The sequence below is a fragment of the Hippocampus guttulatus genome, chromosome 7 (genome assembly GCF_054856545.1).
Source record: "Hippocampus guttulatus isolate MCC_2025c chromosome 7, RoL_Hgut_1.0, whole genome shotgun sequence".
NCBI classification, from domain to species: domain Eukaryota; kingdom Metazoa; phylum Chordata; class Actinopteri; order Syngnathiformes; family Syngnathidae; genus Hippocampus; species Hippocampus guttulatus.
In genome coordinates, this window is record NC_141267.1 from 5,521,257 (window position 1) to 5,538,149 (window position 16,893).

The 16,893-nt window shown below is 44.8% G+C and overlaps 1 protein-coding gene across 4 annotated transcripts in view; it reads left to right on the top strand.

The window, feature by feature from the left end:
* The window catches only part of lrp8 (low density lipoprotein receptor-related protein 8, apolipoprotein e receptor), a 179,418-nt gene that overhangs the window by 149,751 nt on the left and 12,774 nt on the right, over positions 1-16,893 (top strand). For all 4 annotated transcript variants that reach the window (XM_086116517.1, XM_086116514.1, XM_086116515.1 and 1 more), the window contains exons 13-16: positions 972-1,111; positions 4,295-4,436; positions 13,217-13,369; positions 15,231-15,581. In XM_086116517.1, coding sequence (XP_085972643.1) covers positions 972-1,111; positions 4,295-4,436; positions 13,217-13,369; positions 15,231-15,581 — 786 coding nt within the window. The remainder of the gene's footprint in view (positions 1-971; positions 1,112-4,294; positions 4,437-13,216; positions 13,370-15,230; positions 15,582-16,893) is intronic.

The window sequence follows — 16,893 nt, forward strand, 5'->3', positions numbered from 1 at the left end:
AAGAATAATGACTGTCATTGTGGATTACATATGACAATTTGAAATTTTGGTTCAGAATTTAGCAAGCATCATGGAACTTGACATGCTTAATTTGCTTTCGCGGACCACATAAAATGATGTGGCAGGCCAGATCTTGCCCCCGGGCCTTGCCTTTGACACCAGTGCTCTAAATTGTCCCTAGGTGTGAGTGTTAGCGCAGATGGTTGTTCGTCTCTGTGTGCCCTGCTATTGGCTGGCAACGAGTTCAGGGTTGCCAGAAGACAGCTGGCCGAAGACAGCTGGGATAGTCTCCCACATGCTCGCGACCCTTGTGAGGATAAGCAGATTAGAAAATGGATTGATGGATATTATTTTTTGACATTCATTATTATTATTTGTTCATTTAAGAAACATAAGAGCAGTTTTGAAACTTTAATGTCCTGTAATGATGTAAATGTAATGATATTCTCGTACTGTTACAGAGAAATGCATGTGCGCGCAATGTTTTGGCTGAGAAAATGTATGTTCACTTCACCTCACGTATGTGGCAATTATCGTCCCTTAAATTGCCTGTTAAATCCTTTTGATCAAGTGCAGGCACTTTGAGATTATTCTGTCAAATAGAAACAGTTCTCTTAAATATCCAGTTTACCAAAGCCCGACAGTAAACAAAGTAAACAGGTCTGAAAATTGAAATCTGAAGAGTAAACATAGCAAATGCAGCACACCTAATCAGTTTCCTTGTGTAGTGTACGAATATTCCCCCTTGTAGAGAGGTCAAACTGCATTATTACGATCACATCTGTGTTTTCTCAGCGCATGGGTCTCAGCTCTCATGACGCGCAAGATTGATGGTGTAGCTACTAAGGCCTCAGCATTCATAAACCTCTCACCCTCTGTTTTTTTTTCCTTTTGGACGTCTTTCACTTTCTCACTCTTTTTTGTCTTTTTCTCCTTGGATAACCTCTCCATTTTACCCCTTGCTCCCTCAGATTTGTCCAATAGGCGTCTCTACTGGGTGGATTCCAAGCTGCACCTGCTGACCAGTGTGGATTTTAATGGGGACAACCGCAGAGTGTTGCTGTCTTCCCATCGCCACCTGGGACACCCCTTTGCCCTCACTGTTTTTCAGGTATAGAAGAATCACAAACATACATGTTAAAATAGGGGTATGCGTTCATTAAAAAAAAAAAGTTTTCCCATCTCCTGGGTGGTCAGTCTGAAAAAGCCAATCCATTATAAGACGTAGAACGTGTGGACATGATCCAGTGGAGGGCAGCGCTGCAATGTGATCAGTGGGAAGTCCTTTCTTCATTCCTCGTTTTGCTGCGCACACTGTGAAGATGAGAAGAAAAGTGGTGGCATTCATCATGTCCAGATGAGTGTGTGGGTGTGTTTGTCGGTGCGAGTGTGTGGGTGGGTGTGTGTTTGTTGCAGGCAAGCAAGTTCTTGTCTGAAGATTGATCACCTGCAATGCCTTTTTTCTGTGATCTGTTCTGCTTAACATATAAACTAAATTACGTATCCTACAGCAAGCAGTTCCTGTTCCAATCGACCGAAGACCATAAATTCCCTGGCTTGAGTGTTATCTGGGGGTTTTTTTTTCCATTCAGCATTTTCAAACATGTTATCCAGACGAAGAAAAAAACACAGCTAACTATCTTAATTTGTAAGATTGGTAAAATGTGCATGAAATTGACCGCAAAGATCTGAAAGCATCCATTTTATCTACTGAGTTGCAGTGGAAGCTGTGATCTAAGTCAGCTGCCTTAAACCAGGTTTTTGCTGTTCAATTATATTCGTCTCAAGAAAAGATGTACAAGTGCTAAAATGGCTGTCGGGCCTCTCACAGTGAGACAGGAAAGAAGATGAAAGATCTGGTTGTTGTGTAATAGGCAGTGTCAGAAGCAGCGGCACATTTTTTTGCCTCTTCCACACAATACAATTTTGGCCAACTCAAATGACAGGTGCACAGTCAGGAGAAAAATTGAGAATAAAAATCAGTTGTGGTACATGTCACAGTGAGGTTTTATTTATTTTTTGGAGCTTATTTTCTTTAAATGCCACCTTAAAATTACCATTTTTTTTCACCGGACAATGTGCTAGGGCTCCATGTTTTTTCTGATAATCTGACGCTAAGAATACATCACGAACTCTTTCTTGCAAGAGAGAGTGTGCTAAAACATGTCTCGGTTCACAATCTCGGAGCAGCTCTCCAGCTGGCTCAGCCATGTAAACCGTTAGAGGTTCGGGGCAACTCTGAAGATACCGCATTTGTGTCCTTGCATTTATTGGAAGGATGTTCCTGATACACAGTCTTCTGATAGGTGTGGGGAGTATTTGCACATTTCACAACAGTTTCAGTCGAGGAGACTTTCAATGAGAACACACAATTCATTCCTGAGGTGAACAGACGGCTTCTGCTGCAGGTCGGTGGTCCGTGAACACAGCTGTGAATGTCCCTCACATTGTGTCCTGGGATTGATGTTATCTTCTCACAAGCAGCAGTCACTTTGATCAGAAGCTGTTAACCTAACAACAAGGTATTATCTTAAAAGCCAGAACAGGAGCAGCCTGAGCTCTCCCGATCCGACAAGTCTACCATTATCAACCTACCCCATTGTAAATGAGGTATTTGTGAGATCTCACTCTGGAACAGGTTTTAAAGTTACACATAGAGTAAATACGGGATAACAGAATTACCTTTATTCCAACAAAAGGCATTTTGCAAATGTCTTGGGAAAGACCCATGTGACCATTCACTCCATGAAAATATGAATGATGTTTTTTCATAGTCATTCCTCTCTACAGTCTGTCTAACTTGTACTTGCATTCCGCCGGTCATTTCATATAAAAACTGTCCTTCTGTATTTAATTTTTAATGGTATTCCTGTCACCAATTGACTTGATGCACATGTTTTGTGTATCATCGGATCCAAGTGGAGTACGTCACAGTGGTATAGTCAATCAAGGCTCTATTTGTTCAGGATATTGGTGGATTTAACCTTTCTGAGCTGCATCGAAATTCTACTACCCTTTTCAGATATCCTCGACTCACATGACAGTATGCTGACACACAAAGAAATAAACCACGGTGCGAAGAAGACTCAGATTTATTAATTCACTGGTTTTGTCTGTGACTGACAGCTGAATTTTCTCCTCTTTCTCATTTATCAAGATGGGGAAACTGTCACAATCCCTTACCTTGAAAGCTAGAGATACAGTCAATGTGTGCAGGTCAAAGCATCTCATCAGATCAAATGTAACATTTCAAGCAATGGATGGTTGGTCAAGAGTTTTACACGTGAACAAGCGCGGAGTCGACTGAGACGTCCATTCTATCAGTTAAGCTCTATTTGCGCTTGCTGCAGGCATGCGAGTTCATCTGAATGGTTGTAAATGCACCAACCAACCTTGATGATTGTCCTGGTTTTTCCCCCAACTGAACCTTCTGAACAAAACTGGGGCATCTGTCTGCAAGTTTACATCTTCCTTGTATTTCTACCTATGGTCAATAATCCAAGAAATTTTCTACGTTTATTTAATGTTGGTATAAACCAATACATTTAAATCACTCTTTGACTACAGGGCTGTTTGCATGAGAATTAACTAGCACTATATCTTTACTGTACATATCAAGGGAGAGTCTCACAATAGTATGATTTCTTAAAATAGCTATTTGTGCTTGTTTGAGGACCTAACAATTAGTCACAAGAAAAATCTATTATTTTATTAATTAACTTTATGACCCCTCCAACCCAGAACAAAAAAAATGCTCTACCCAAACTCCATCCATCCATCTATTTTCCAAACCGCAAATCCTCACAGGCGTGCTGGAGCCTATCGCAGCTGTGATCGAGCAGTCGGCGGGGTACACCCTGAACTAGTTGCCGGCCAATCGCATCAAACCCACTCAAACCCCATAAACCAGACTGCCTTGAAATCCAAAGTGGTGGCAAAATATAGTTTGCTCACCCCATTGTCACAGGCATGTCTGCTGTAATTGTAGATTGTGTTGGGTGTTCAGCATGGTTTGGGAAAATGCACTGAAACTCCACTAGAGCATTTTATCAACCATCAAGCAATGACAGAGTCTGTAGTTACTTGAAATGTGTCCGTTATCGGCGGTTTCTATGACAACGAAGTGCGAATTATTTCAGTTTCAAAATGTTCTTATTCTTTAATTATCTTGACGTTTTGTCAAAGTGAAATTAAGTAAAGTAAAATATCAGAATCACACAAGTTAGGCATGTCATGTGTCTTTGTTTGGGGATGAATAATTGTTTGCTTCAAATCTGGTAATTCTTCTCTCCAGGATCGTATCTACTGGACCGACTTGGAGGATGAAGCCATCTATAGCGCCAACCGTCTGACGGGGAACGATGTGGCGAAAGTAGCAGAGCATCTCAACAATCCGCTGGATCTGGTGGTGTTCCATGAGCAGAGGCAGCCAAAGGGTAGGCCACTCTGCACACGCGAATGCATGGATACAAACAAATTAATGCATAAAGGATGTGGTGCGCTCTTGTTTACACAGCAGGTATTATTTCAATCAAAGCAAGACGTTGTATAAATGGGGATGTAACAATATTTTAATTATCAAGGTATCTCGGTTTGCGATCGAATTTGACAGTGTCGAACGAACTTTGTTTCATGTAATGAGTGGCCTGCTGTCTGAGAAGTCAAACACTGCTCGATGCTGCCACAAGCATTCTGTGGAAGCTAACAGAGGGGGCTCATCTCATTTCTCTTTTTGTCGGATTATAGTGGTTGTATTTAGAGGTGGGAGAAGCTGGGAAGGTGATTGAGATCCACCATTAGCCTCTCCGCTCAACCTATAACGTCCCAGCGAAATAACCTTGGTTATGTCATCAAAGCTGCTCGCTCTTTTGCAACCTATAAATAACCCGGGGACTCACGTATGCACAAAAACGTGGCACACGCTCGTGTTCAGATATATCGAGTGAAATGACGTGTGACAAAATGAAGCATAAAAGAGACATTTGTGGTGAAAGTAATTCAGCCACACAGACGGTTCATGTATTATGCACAGCAGTGATGTCATGTTTTGTAGATGTCTCCGTTAAATGAGGAGATCGAGGAGTGTTGCCTCATATCCCCCCAAATATTTCTACCTCTTCCCACTTCGCTACTCTTGCGATATGAGATGATGAAATGAGCACCTATATGCGGGACCATATTTACCTCCGTAAGCACTGCGCCACATGACGTAATTTTTTTGGTGCACATCACTCGACATTGTGCTTTATGCCCATTGCTGTCAGATCACGGATGTGTTGCATTCACTTTAGAAGTCACGTCTGTTTTTGTAATGTGAGCAAGTACATAAAAAGAAGAAAAAAAAGATTCCGGCAATCTGGGATCACACCCTGCAATGTGAACATAGCCTAAACACACTCCTGAATTGCTGAGGTCTTTCGAAGACAACACAGTCCCTTCCTCTTTTTCACTTCATCGCAAATTTATTCACGTCATTTGTGAAATCATGTTTGAAACAGGGCGGCCCGGTAGTCCAGTGGTTAGCACGTCGGCTTCACAGTGCAGAGGTACCGGGTTCGATTCCAGCTCCGGCCTCCCTGTGTGGAGTTTGCATGTTCTCCCCGCGCACCCCCCGCACCTGCATGGGTTTTCTCCGGGTGCTCCGGTTTCCTCCCACATTCCAAAAACATGCATGGCAGGCTGTTTGGACGTTCTAAATTGTCCCTAGGTGTGAGTGTGAGCGTGGATGGTTGTTCGTCTCTGTGTGCCCTGCGATTGGCTGGCAACTGATTCAGGGTGTCCCCCGCCTACTGCCCGAAGACGGCTGGGATAGGCTCCAGCACCCCCCGCGACCCTAGTGAGGATCAAGCGGTTCGGAAAATGGATGGATGGGTGGATGTTTGAAACAGTGCCACATACTGTTTCATCTCCACATGCACATACAAATAAATCAGTTGGCTCCAATGAATGCCCTCTTTATGACTTTTCAAAACTATATTTTGTTGTTTTTCATCCTGCTTGGCTTTCACATTTTAGTTTTGGGGAGTCAACAAGCCTCTCCGTGAGCCGTCACCTTACCGTGGTGGAGGGGTTTGTGTGTCCCAATGATCCTAGGAGCTAAGTTGTCTGGGGCTTTATGCCCCTGGCAGGGTCACCCATGGCAAACAGGTCCTAGGTGAGGGACCAGACAAAGCACGGCTCACAAAGCCCCTTATGAGAGATAAAATCGATGGCACTCAGTTTCCCTTGCCCGGACGCGGGTCACCGGGGCCCCCCTCTGGAGCCAGGCCTGGAGGTGGGGCTCGTTGGCGAGCGCCTGGTGGCCGACCTACACCCATGGGGCCCGGCCGGGCTCAGCCCGAAGAGGCAACGTGGGACCCCCTTCTCATGGTCTCACCACCCGTGGGAGGGGTCAAAGGGGTCGGGTGCAATGCGAGCTGGGCGGCAGCCAAAGGCGGGGACCCTGGCGGTCCGATCCTTGGCTGCAGAAGCTAGCTCTTGGGACATGGAATGTCACCTCTCTGGCAGGGAAGGAGCCCGAGCTGGTGTGTGAGGCAGAGAAGTTCCGACTGGATATAGTCGGACTTGCCTCCACACACAGCCTGGGTTCTGGTACTAGTTCTCTTGAGAGGGGTTGGACTCTCTTCCACTCTGGAGTTGCTCATGGTGAGAGGCGCAGAGCAGGTGTGGGCATGCTCATTGCCCCCCGGCTCAGTGCCTGTACATTGGGGTTCACACCGGTAGACGAGAGGGTTGCTTCCCTCCGCCTTCGGGTGGGGGGACGGGTCCTGACTGTTGTTTGTGCATATGCACCAAACAGCAGCTCAGCATACCCACCCTTTTTGGAGTCCTTGGAGGGTGTGCTGGAGAGTACTCCTGCTGGGGACTCCCTTGTTCTACTGGGGGACTTCAATGTTCACGTGGGCAATGACAGTGAGACCTGGAGGGGTGTGATTGGCCAGTCGATGGCCAATCACATGCCCCCCCCCCCCCCCCGATCAGAACTCAAGTGGTGTTTTGTTGTTGGACTTCTGTGCTCGTCACGGACTGTCCATAACGAACACCTTGTTCAAACATAAGGGTGTCCATATGTGCACTTGGCACCAGGACACCCTGGGCCGTAGTTCGATGATCGACCTTGTGGTTGTATCATCGGATTTGCGGCCGCATGTTTTGGACACTCGGGTGAAGAGAGGGGCGGAGCTGTCAACTGATCACCACCTGGTGGTGAGTAGGCTCCGATGGTGGGGGAAGATGCCGGTCCGTCCTGGCAGACCCAAACGTATTGTGAGGGTTTGTTGGGAGCGTCTGGCGGAGTCCCCTGTCAGAAGGAGTTTCAACTCCCACCTCCGACAGAGCTTTTCCCATGTTCCGGGGGAGACGGGGGACATTGAGTCCGAGTGGACCATGTTCCGTGCCTCTAATCTGAGTTGTGGCCGTAAGGTGGTTGGTGCCTGTCGTGGCGGCAACCCTCGTACTCGCTGGTGGACACCAGCAGTAAGGGATGCCGTCAAGCTGAAGAAGAAGTCCTATCGAGCCTTTATGGCCTGTGGGACCCCAGAGGCAGCTGACGGGTATCGACTGGCCAAGCGGAACGCAGCTTCGGTGGTCGCCGAGGCAAAAACCCGAGCGTGGGAAGAGTTCGGTGAGGCCATGGAAGCCGACTTCCGGACGGCTTCGAGGAAATTCTGGTCCACCATCCGACGTCTCAGGAGGGGGAAGCAGTGCACCACTAACACTGTGTACAGTGGGGATGGGGCACTGCTGACTTCGACTCGGGACGTTGTGAACCGGTGGGCAGAGTACTTCGAAGACCTCCTCAACTCCACCAACACGTCTTCCTTGGAGGAAGCAGAGTCTGAGGACCCTGAGGTAGGCTCTCCTATCTCTGTGGTTGAAGTCACCGATGTGGTTAAAAAGCTCCTCGGTGGCAAGGCCCCGGGGGTGGATGAGATCTGCCCGGAGTTCCTCAAGGCTCTGGATGTTGTGGGGCTGTCCTGGTTGACACGCCTCTGCAACATCGCGTGGTCAACGGGGAGAGTGCCTCTGGATTGGCAGACCGGGGTGGTAGTCCCTCTTTTTAAAAAGGGGGACCGGAGGGTGTGTTCCAACTACAGAGGGATCACACTCCTCAGCCTCCCTGGTAAGGTCTATTCAGGGGTGCTGGAGAGGAGGGTCCGTCAGGAAGTCGAGCCTCAGATTGAGTAGGTGAAGTGTGGTTTTCGTCCCGGCCGTGGAACAGTGGACCAGCTCTACACCCTTAGCAGGGTCCTCGAGGGTATGTGGGAATTCGCCCAACCAGTCTACATGTGTTTTGTGGACTTGGAGAAGGCGTTTGACCGTGTCCCTCGGGGAGTTCTGTGGGGGGTGCTTCGTGGGTATGGGGTACCGAACCCCCTGATACGGGCTATTCGCTATACCACCGATGTCAGAGTTTGGTTCGCATTGCCGGCAGTAAATCGGAATCGTTTCCAGTGAGGGTAGGACTGCGCCAAGGCTGCCCTTTGTCGCCGATTCTGTTCATAATCTTTATGGACAGAATTTCTAGGCGCAGCCGAAGCGTTGAGGGCGTCCGTTTTGGTGGCCTCAGTATTGCATCCCTGCTTTTTGCAGATGATGTGGTGCTGTTGGCTCCTTCAAACGGGGCTCTCCAACTCTCACTGGAGCGTTTCACAGCCGAGTGTGAAGCGGTTGGGATGAAAATCAGCACCTCCAAATCTGAAACCATGGTCCTCAGTCGGAAAAGGGTGGAGTGCCCCTCCGGGTCGGGGGAGAGATCTTGCCCCAAGTGGAGGAGTTTAAGTATCTTGGGGTCTTGTTCACGAGTGAGGGCAGGAGGGAGCGAGAGATCGACAGGCGGATCGGTGCAGCGTCTGCTGTGATGCGGACGTTGTATCGGTCTGTCGTGGTGAAGAAGGAGCTGAGCCAAAGGGCGAAGCTCTCAATTTACCGGTCGGTCTACGTTCCAACCCTCATCTATGGTCACGAGCTATGCGTCGTGACCGAAAGAACGAGATCCCGGATACAAGCGGCCGAAATGAGTTTTCTCCGCAGGGTGTCCGGGATCTCCCGTAGAGATAAGGTGAGAAGCTCGGTCATCCGGGAGGGGCTCAGAGTCGAGCCGCTTCTCCTCCACATCGAGAGGAGCCAGATGAGGTGGCTTGGGCATCTGATTCGGATGCCTCCTGAACGCCTCCCTGGTGAGGTGTTCCGGGCATGTCCCACCGGGAGGAGACCCCGAGGAAGACCCAGGACACGCTGGAGTGACTATGTCACCCAGCTGGCCTGGGAACGCCTCGGGATCCCCCGGGGAGAGCTGGAAGAAGTAGCTAGGGAGAGGGAAGTCTGGGCTTCCCTGCTAACGCTGTTGCCCCCGCGACCTGGCCCCGGATAAGCGGTAGATGATGGATGGATGGATGGATGGAGGACGAGTACAGTGTGAGATTACATAAGGGTTTGTGTATACCTGTATATTTTGCGATGATATAAATCACTCCAGAACATCTGGATGGATGGATGGATGGATGGATGGAGTCAACAAGGAGCGGTGTAAGGATACGGAAGCTTTGCAATCTCTGTAGCATGTGGTAATACTATTTCAATAATTTACCAAGCTCCATTCCACCATTTCCCCTGCACCTTGCAGTTTGATGAAGATGTCTAAAAAATAGGAATGGCGACTTTGCTGAAATATTGCACATGGAACCAGTGTGCAAAGCTTTCTTAATGCATGACTGATGTTGCTTCCTCCCATGATTTCATATGAATTCTCTGATGAACCGCTCCCTAGAACAACACGTAAGAGGCAGCAACAACCACAACCTGACCTATTTCTGGTGTCTCTCCACATGACATAAGGAACTTCAATTTTGAGTCTTGGCTTGGGATGTGAATATTTCAGTGTTTGAGTGTAAAAGGTTTTAACAGCACACTTTCAACTTAATCAAGCAATCGGCTCATTGAGTTCCATCTTGCATTTGTCAGCCTAAGGCTATGGGATTTTTTAAAAAATCCAGGCTATGCATGAATTTAGTTGCTGTGGATATAAAAAATAAATAAAATCAGGCACTTCAAATGCCTGATTTTTTGTGATGTACAAATATGAGACCAAGATAAATCATTTCTAAATGATTTCTCTTGCTGTTTGTTTTTTTTAAATACCAAAAACCTGAGATTTGAAGGGGTGTGTAGACTTTTTTTATTTCCACTGTCTAATCCACTCCCTTTTATTCAGAGTAAAATCGTAGAACTCTGCCTAGAAACTGGCAAGTAAAGAAGACACAGACAGTCTCAGTCAGACAATTCAAAGTCCTTCAGCTAAACAGACAGTAAATCATTAACACACACGTCACAACAGCAGCTATTCATGTACACTAATCCACTGATTTGTGGGTTTTATGAAATCAAAATTGCCTACTTTAATCAGAAAATGTATTTTGTAAATGTAAATCATATTAATCTGTATGGATTGGATACACAAGTAGAACTTGAGCAGTAATCATGATCTCTGTTATTTGTTTATTTTTTTAAAATGGCACCACTGAAGTTCAGGTTGTGATGTGAGTATGCTATGTATAACAATTGTATTTTACGTCAATCAATTAATTTAGACAGTCTTCTCTTTTGATCATAGTTTGGGAGAATTTCTAATACTGGCTGCTAAAGTTGAACCGTATGCTTTCAGTGACAACATGCAAAAAACCCACAGATGAATTATTTCAAGGTTACTTCACGTTCACCCGTGCACTCTAAGTTGTTGGTGATTCCGCTTTAATGCTGATTGTGCTGACCGAAACTCAAAAGTAGGACAGGTCTTCAATTTTTAATTCCGTTTCCGTCTTCTTTCATATTTTTACATAGCATTTTCTCCGCTCTACTGGATTTTTAGCATCCTGTCTCCCTTCATCAAATGCTGCGATGCAGAAATGTTGAAATATAACATTTTAGTGGTTCTCTGAAAGTGTGGTCCATGAGTGTGACATGAGAGGCCAAAAATAAACTTGCTAAAAAATCAGGCCAAAATGATATACACTTTGAATCAAACCTTCCTGCAGTGTGCTCTGAATAAATTAAGATGGTTCACTCACCCTTTTGTTCACAAGAGATTGTTGAATGATGTGGTGACCTCCATTGTGTCATATTGGAGCACTCAAGTAAAAACAATTTTTTTTAATTATATATATCAGGGGTGTCAAACTCACTTTTATCACGGGCCACTTTTGAGTTTCGTCTTCCCTCGGAGGAAAATGTTTAATCGCATTATTACTTTATGGGTAACAAAATTTTTGCAAAATCTCAACATATATTATTACACATGACATATTTGGCATGTCGGTACATTTTTTAGCAAGGATCATGCAAGTTGACACACATGTGTCCGGGGGGGGCCACATAAAATGATAAAATGATGTGGCGGGCCGGACTTGGCCCCCGGGCCTTGAGTTTGACACATCTATATATGAATATATGCATGATTGTCTGTGTCTCATGTGTTGTCTTATATTATTTTGTCTTTTTTTTTTTTTTTGTTAACATTTCTTTTGATGGCGGCACGGACACCCGCAGCGGCTCCTCTTGTTTGTCGTTGAGAGGGAAGAAATTGCATCTGTGCTGTATGTACACATGCAGCACATTTGACAATAAAGTTGTATCCAATCCAATCCAATCCAATGAACAGCTTGCTTTATCCTAAAATATTCTGTTGTAACGCTGGTACAGTTGAGCACTTGTATGGTGAAATTGAACTCCAAATGGTGACTAACGGCCGTCATTTACACGTCTCTTATGAAGCAATAGACATCAACCAATGATCAGCATTCGTTTCACAAAATACATAATTGACATTCTGCCAGTTTATTGGTGAAAACAGTTTTTGAAGTGGAAGCATTTTAAGTATATAAAGGGCTCTTAATTACATGGTTGTCATGTCACAAGAGGAAGGTGCCACAATGGCTATTTTTCACCACTCTAAATACAGTGCGACACAAACAACAGCACAAATCAAGTTGTTTATTGTATCTCTTTAATATGTCTGCAATATCATCAGCCATGAAATCAGGTAATTGATTGTAAAGGGAAGAAAATAATGACTCGAATGGAGCCTGGTGGATCCCACTGGAATTATCATCTACAATACAATACATCTTTATTAATATGGTGCTTTCACAACAGCTGCAGCTGTAAGAAAGTGCTTTACATAGCAGTTAACAGAAAATAACATTGATGTAACACAACACATAACATAAGACACGGACAGTCGTGCAAGCGTAACCACTTCCTGCATACATATGCTTTGTTGTTGAAAGCAGCTATAGATGAAAGAGGAGAGAATCAAAGTGTCCTTTCACCAGTGAATCATACTTTTCATGCTCAAAATGTGCACACATCTGCTACAAGCTCAGTTTGAAAGTAAACACAAAGCTGTAGCATCCATTGATGAAAAAAGAGATCGGTTCGGTTCACACCTCCCGTCCCATGTGAATCAGCTGCAGTTCTAAATACGCATCTGCGCTCCACGCCAATGCTCCGCTCTCCTCATCCTCAACTCCACAAGCCATCCATCTGCTCCAAAGCAGACTGTCCAACGGTGCAGACATCTCCGCTGAATAATGCTTTGAAAAATGCTGCACATTACAGGTGCAAAAAACACAAGCACCCTGGGGCTGTCCAACGGCGACAGTCAAATAGCGCTGACGTTCCCCGTCGAAATCAAAATCAGTGCTGGTACATGCGTGCTGCCAAAAAGGCGCACCCATCATGCACAGATTCTTCTCCTTCGACGGCCAAAACACTGAAAACAATCTACATCGTGTCCACACAAAGGACAACAAAAACCATCTGACAAAACAAAAGACAAAAACAACAAAAAGCAAAGCTCGTGAAGAACTCTTGCCGACGGCTCCCAACTACGGCACCATCTTGAAGAAAATTTGGAATTGGAATTGAACTGCACTGTGAGGTCGACGCGCTCACCACTGGACCACCGGGCCGCCTTGATATAGATTTAGATATAGATATTGATAGTTAGATAGATAGATATATAAAATGCATTAATATATATGCATTATTTTAACCTGGAAAACAGTTTGATTCATAATCTGTTTAACTCACACATGTGTGTCACACATATTTAAAACCAAACCAATTGTGTCCGTGTGTATGTGTGTGTGTGTGTGTGTGTGTGTGTGCGTGTGCGTGTGTGTGTGTGTGTGTACGTGCGTGTCTGTGTCCTTTACAGCGCCTGACACCTGTAACATAGGCAGTCTTCCCAACGGTGGCTGCGAGTACCTTTGTTTAAAGGCACCCCAAATTACAGACCACTCCCCCAAATATACGTGTGCCTGTCCCGATGGGATGGAGCTGGGACCAGATATGAGGCGTTGTGTCACAGGTAAGTCTCGACTGAATGTATTAAAACAGACAGCATACTGTACCAGGAATTCCAGTTGCCCAGCACAAAAGATTATCCACCAATTTTCGATACTGCTTTTTTTAGGGGGTCAAATGAACTCTAGCCTATGATATCCCAGCTGTTCGAGGGGCGGGGTACACTCGGGACTGGTCACCAGTCAATCTCAAGAAATAGTGGGGCTTAATTGAAAATATTGCTTCACATTGCTTGTATTTGGTGCCCTATACATCCCAATATAGCATCTTCTCTGAAATTGCAGGAAATGAATGGCAATTTCAATGATTTTTTTCCATTTGCCCATGAAATACATACTGTATTTTGTAAAGAGCACATTCAAAGAAATAAAAATAAAAATAAATCAATCACTAAATAAGTTGAATGAAACATGAATATCCAGTAGCAGGAAAAAGTCCCAATCAAAATATGTGGTTGTAGGACTTCTTTTCAAGAATTCAGTGAAGTGCAAAGTGAACAGAGCAGGACTTCGTCACATTTAGGCACACCTACCATTTAACCAGGGTTTTGGCAACACAAGTTTTTCATCGTGTTCTCTAGTTACCATCAGGTTGTATAATGTAGCACTGTGTACTAAGCGGGGGGGGTGGTCATTTAAAAAAAAGGGCCAGATTGCGCCCCCCCCCCCCCTTTGTTAAGGCTCTTTTAACTGCTATGATCAGTAAACAAACCGTGACTTAAGGTCATTTGTAAAATAGTGAAATCCTGGCCAATAAAAAATGACACTATAAATAATATATTATCAGATTATCTTGTTATACTGTGTCATCAAACTTGAAAGCCTTTTGGTTAAGGTAAAAGTCCTGCAACTGAATATGCCCATCTTATTGTCCAAAAATTGCATGTAGCAGCTCAAGCACGCCTGTGATTCTCGTGAGGATAAACGGTTCAGGTATTGGATGGGTGGGTTAAAGTAGAACTGCAGAGAAGTAATCATGCATGCTTTTGTTACGAATGTACTTCTTACAAACATTAATATAGCTTTTTATTCAGTTGGGCCGTACTCAATTTTTATACTTTACCAAATCCTCTTAGGTGCCGGATCAGGCCTGCACACCGTACATTTGACACCCCTAATTTAGATTCTTCACTTAAAATAAAACCAATGGAGCAACCCTAGTCTGGATCGAGGGAAATTCCACACAGGTGGGCCTGGGCCAATATTCAAACCAAGCGCTTCTTGACTGTGAGGCCGACATGCTATCAACTACTTCACCCTTAAGCTTGCAAAAGATATTACGATGTCATCAAAATTATCAATATGCCAGTAATGTAATTATAAATACATCCATCCATCTATTATTCAAACACTTATCCCCACCAGTATTGTGGGTGGCGGGAGCCTATCGCACACTGAACTGGTTTCCAGCCAATCACAGAGCACACCTCGACGAACAACAACCATTCACACTCACAATCTAGGGACAGTATATAGAGTCTCCGCTTAACCTAGCATGCATGTTTTTGGAATGTAGGACGAAATCGAGTATCTGGAAAAATACACACAAAAATTTCACACAGGAAGGCCACCGCCCAAAATCGAACCCTTCACCTTTGTACTGCGAGGCGAAAATGTTAATCAGTCACTTTTAATGAACATCATTTTTTACCATCTTGCAGCTTTCAAATTTCCACTCGGAAAAAAAAAGAAAATCAAAAATTCATTTGAGCGCAAGATGTGCCCGGTAGGACCATTGTAATTTTGGGCTTTATTGTCCACAGCTTGGCAGGACAGAGTGTAACCTCAATGTGGTGACATACCTTTCCACATATGATGACATTTAACGAAAGCTGATGTTTATTTTTTTCTGTTTCTACTATATAGTGCGAACAAGAACAACCACAACAGCAGTTTCTATCACCACCTCTTCGACAACATCTATGACAAGTACAACAACAAAAACCACCTCTGTTCCCAAGACAACAGTCCCATCCACAACCACCACTACTGCATCGACCACACTGATGACCACAACGAGGCATCTGGCAACAGCCGAACCCCCACAGAAACCCAGGGGGACCTCCACCGAGCTCCTCCTCACACCTGCTTCCACAAGCACACCGACCAGTTCCAGCAGCACCAGCCAGACATCGCAATCTCCTCACACACCCCTACTGGGCCCACTGGCCCCCAGCAGCATTCATAAAGAGAGCAACGGCAACCTGTCACATCGAGGTAAGGATCACCCACCCAAAGGCAGGGTCTATGCAAAGTGCATTAAATCGTGTTAAGTGACGATGTGCATGCTGTATGTGTGTTCTGTTTGTGTGATATGCTCTGCAGAAACTCCTGCCATGATTGTTCACTGCCATCATCACAGCAGGCAGCTGAACTGCCCCATTAAAAAAATAATAACGTATTTTCCGCACTATAGGGCGCACCAAAAAGTCTTCCATTTTCTTAAAAGCTCACCGAGCGCCTTAAAATCCGTCGCGCCTTGTGTGTGGTCATTACGGTAATATGTCGACTCCAAAATGGCTCCTTGCTGGAGACATGCTTACAATGTTATAACTTGCTGTTGGTTCAGTGAACGGTGTCGCTGCTTTATTAAATAAGGTTTTATTGCGGCTCCGAAAAAAGGAGAGCTGTGGTGTTGTTGTTTTTAAAACAATCTCAACAAATGCAGGTACGTCTTTGTCCCTTTACGTGCCTTCTCTTCTTCACTTCGACTCGAGAGGCGTTCAAGACGCCTTTGAAAAATGTAAACGAATGATTACTTCAATGAAACTAGGAAAATTTAAAATAATACATCAAAACTGAAAAGCAAGCGAGGATATCAGAAAATAAACTCCATAGCCCCCACTACAGAATTTATATTGTGATTTCCTCGCTTGATTTTCTGTTTTGATGCATTATTTTCAATTTTTGTAGTTTCATTTAAGTACAGTAATAGTTAATTTACGTTTTTCAGAGGCGGTCATGAACGCCTCTCGAGTTGAATGGAAGGGGCCATTGTAGATTGCACCTTATAATGCGATGCGTCCAATGTATGAAAAAAAATTACAAAATAGCCATTCATTGAAGGTGCGCCTCATACTCCAGTGCACCTTTTAGTGCGGAAAATACAGTAATAATAATAAATCTCCCATTTTCTGTCTCGAAATTCTTTATCTTGAGTTCTATCTTGAGGAATTTCTTGACTGTACATTTTCTTTCACCGGTTGCTTTACTGTCTATCACTCTCACTCCCGCACACACTCACATACTGTACAAGGCTGTTACTCGGTCTGCTTGCAGTTCGTCCCTCACTAGAACGAAGTAACAGATCTGTCAACTCATGAACAACAGTCCCCACGGCTCCCTCTGCTCACCTCCCGCCACTTTGTCCTCACTCACTTTTTATGACAGCGTCTCTTAGTCTTTCCCTCCCTGCCTCCATCCTCCCGTTCACCCCTCACTCACACTCTCTATAACTCATTCGAACATAAATCACAAATTTCATCACGACTTATCAGAAAAAAATCAGCTGTTTGTTGACTAGTCAAAC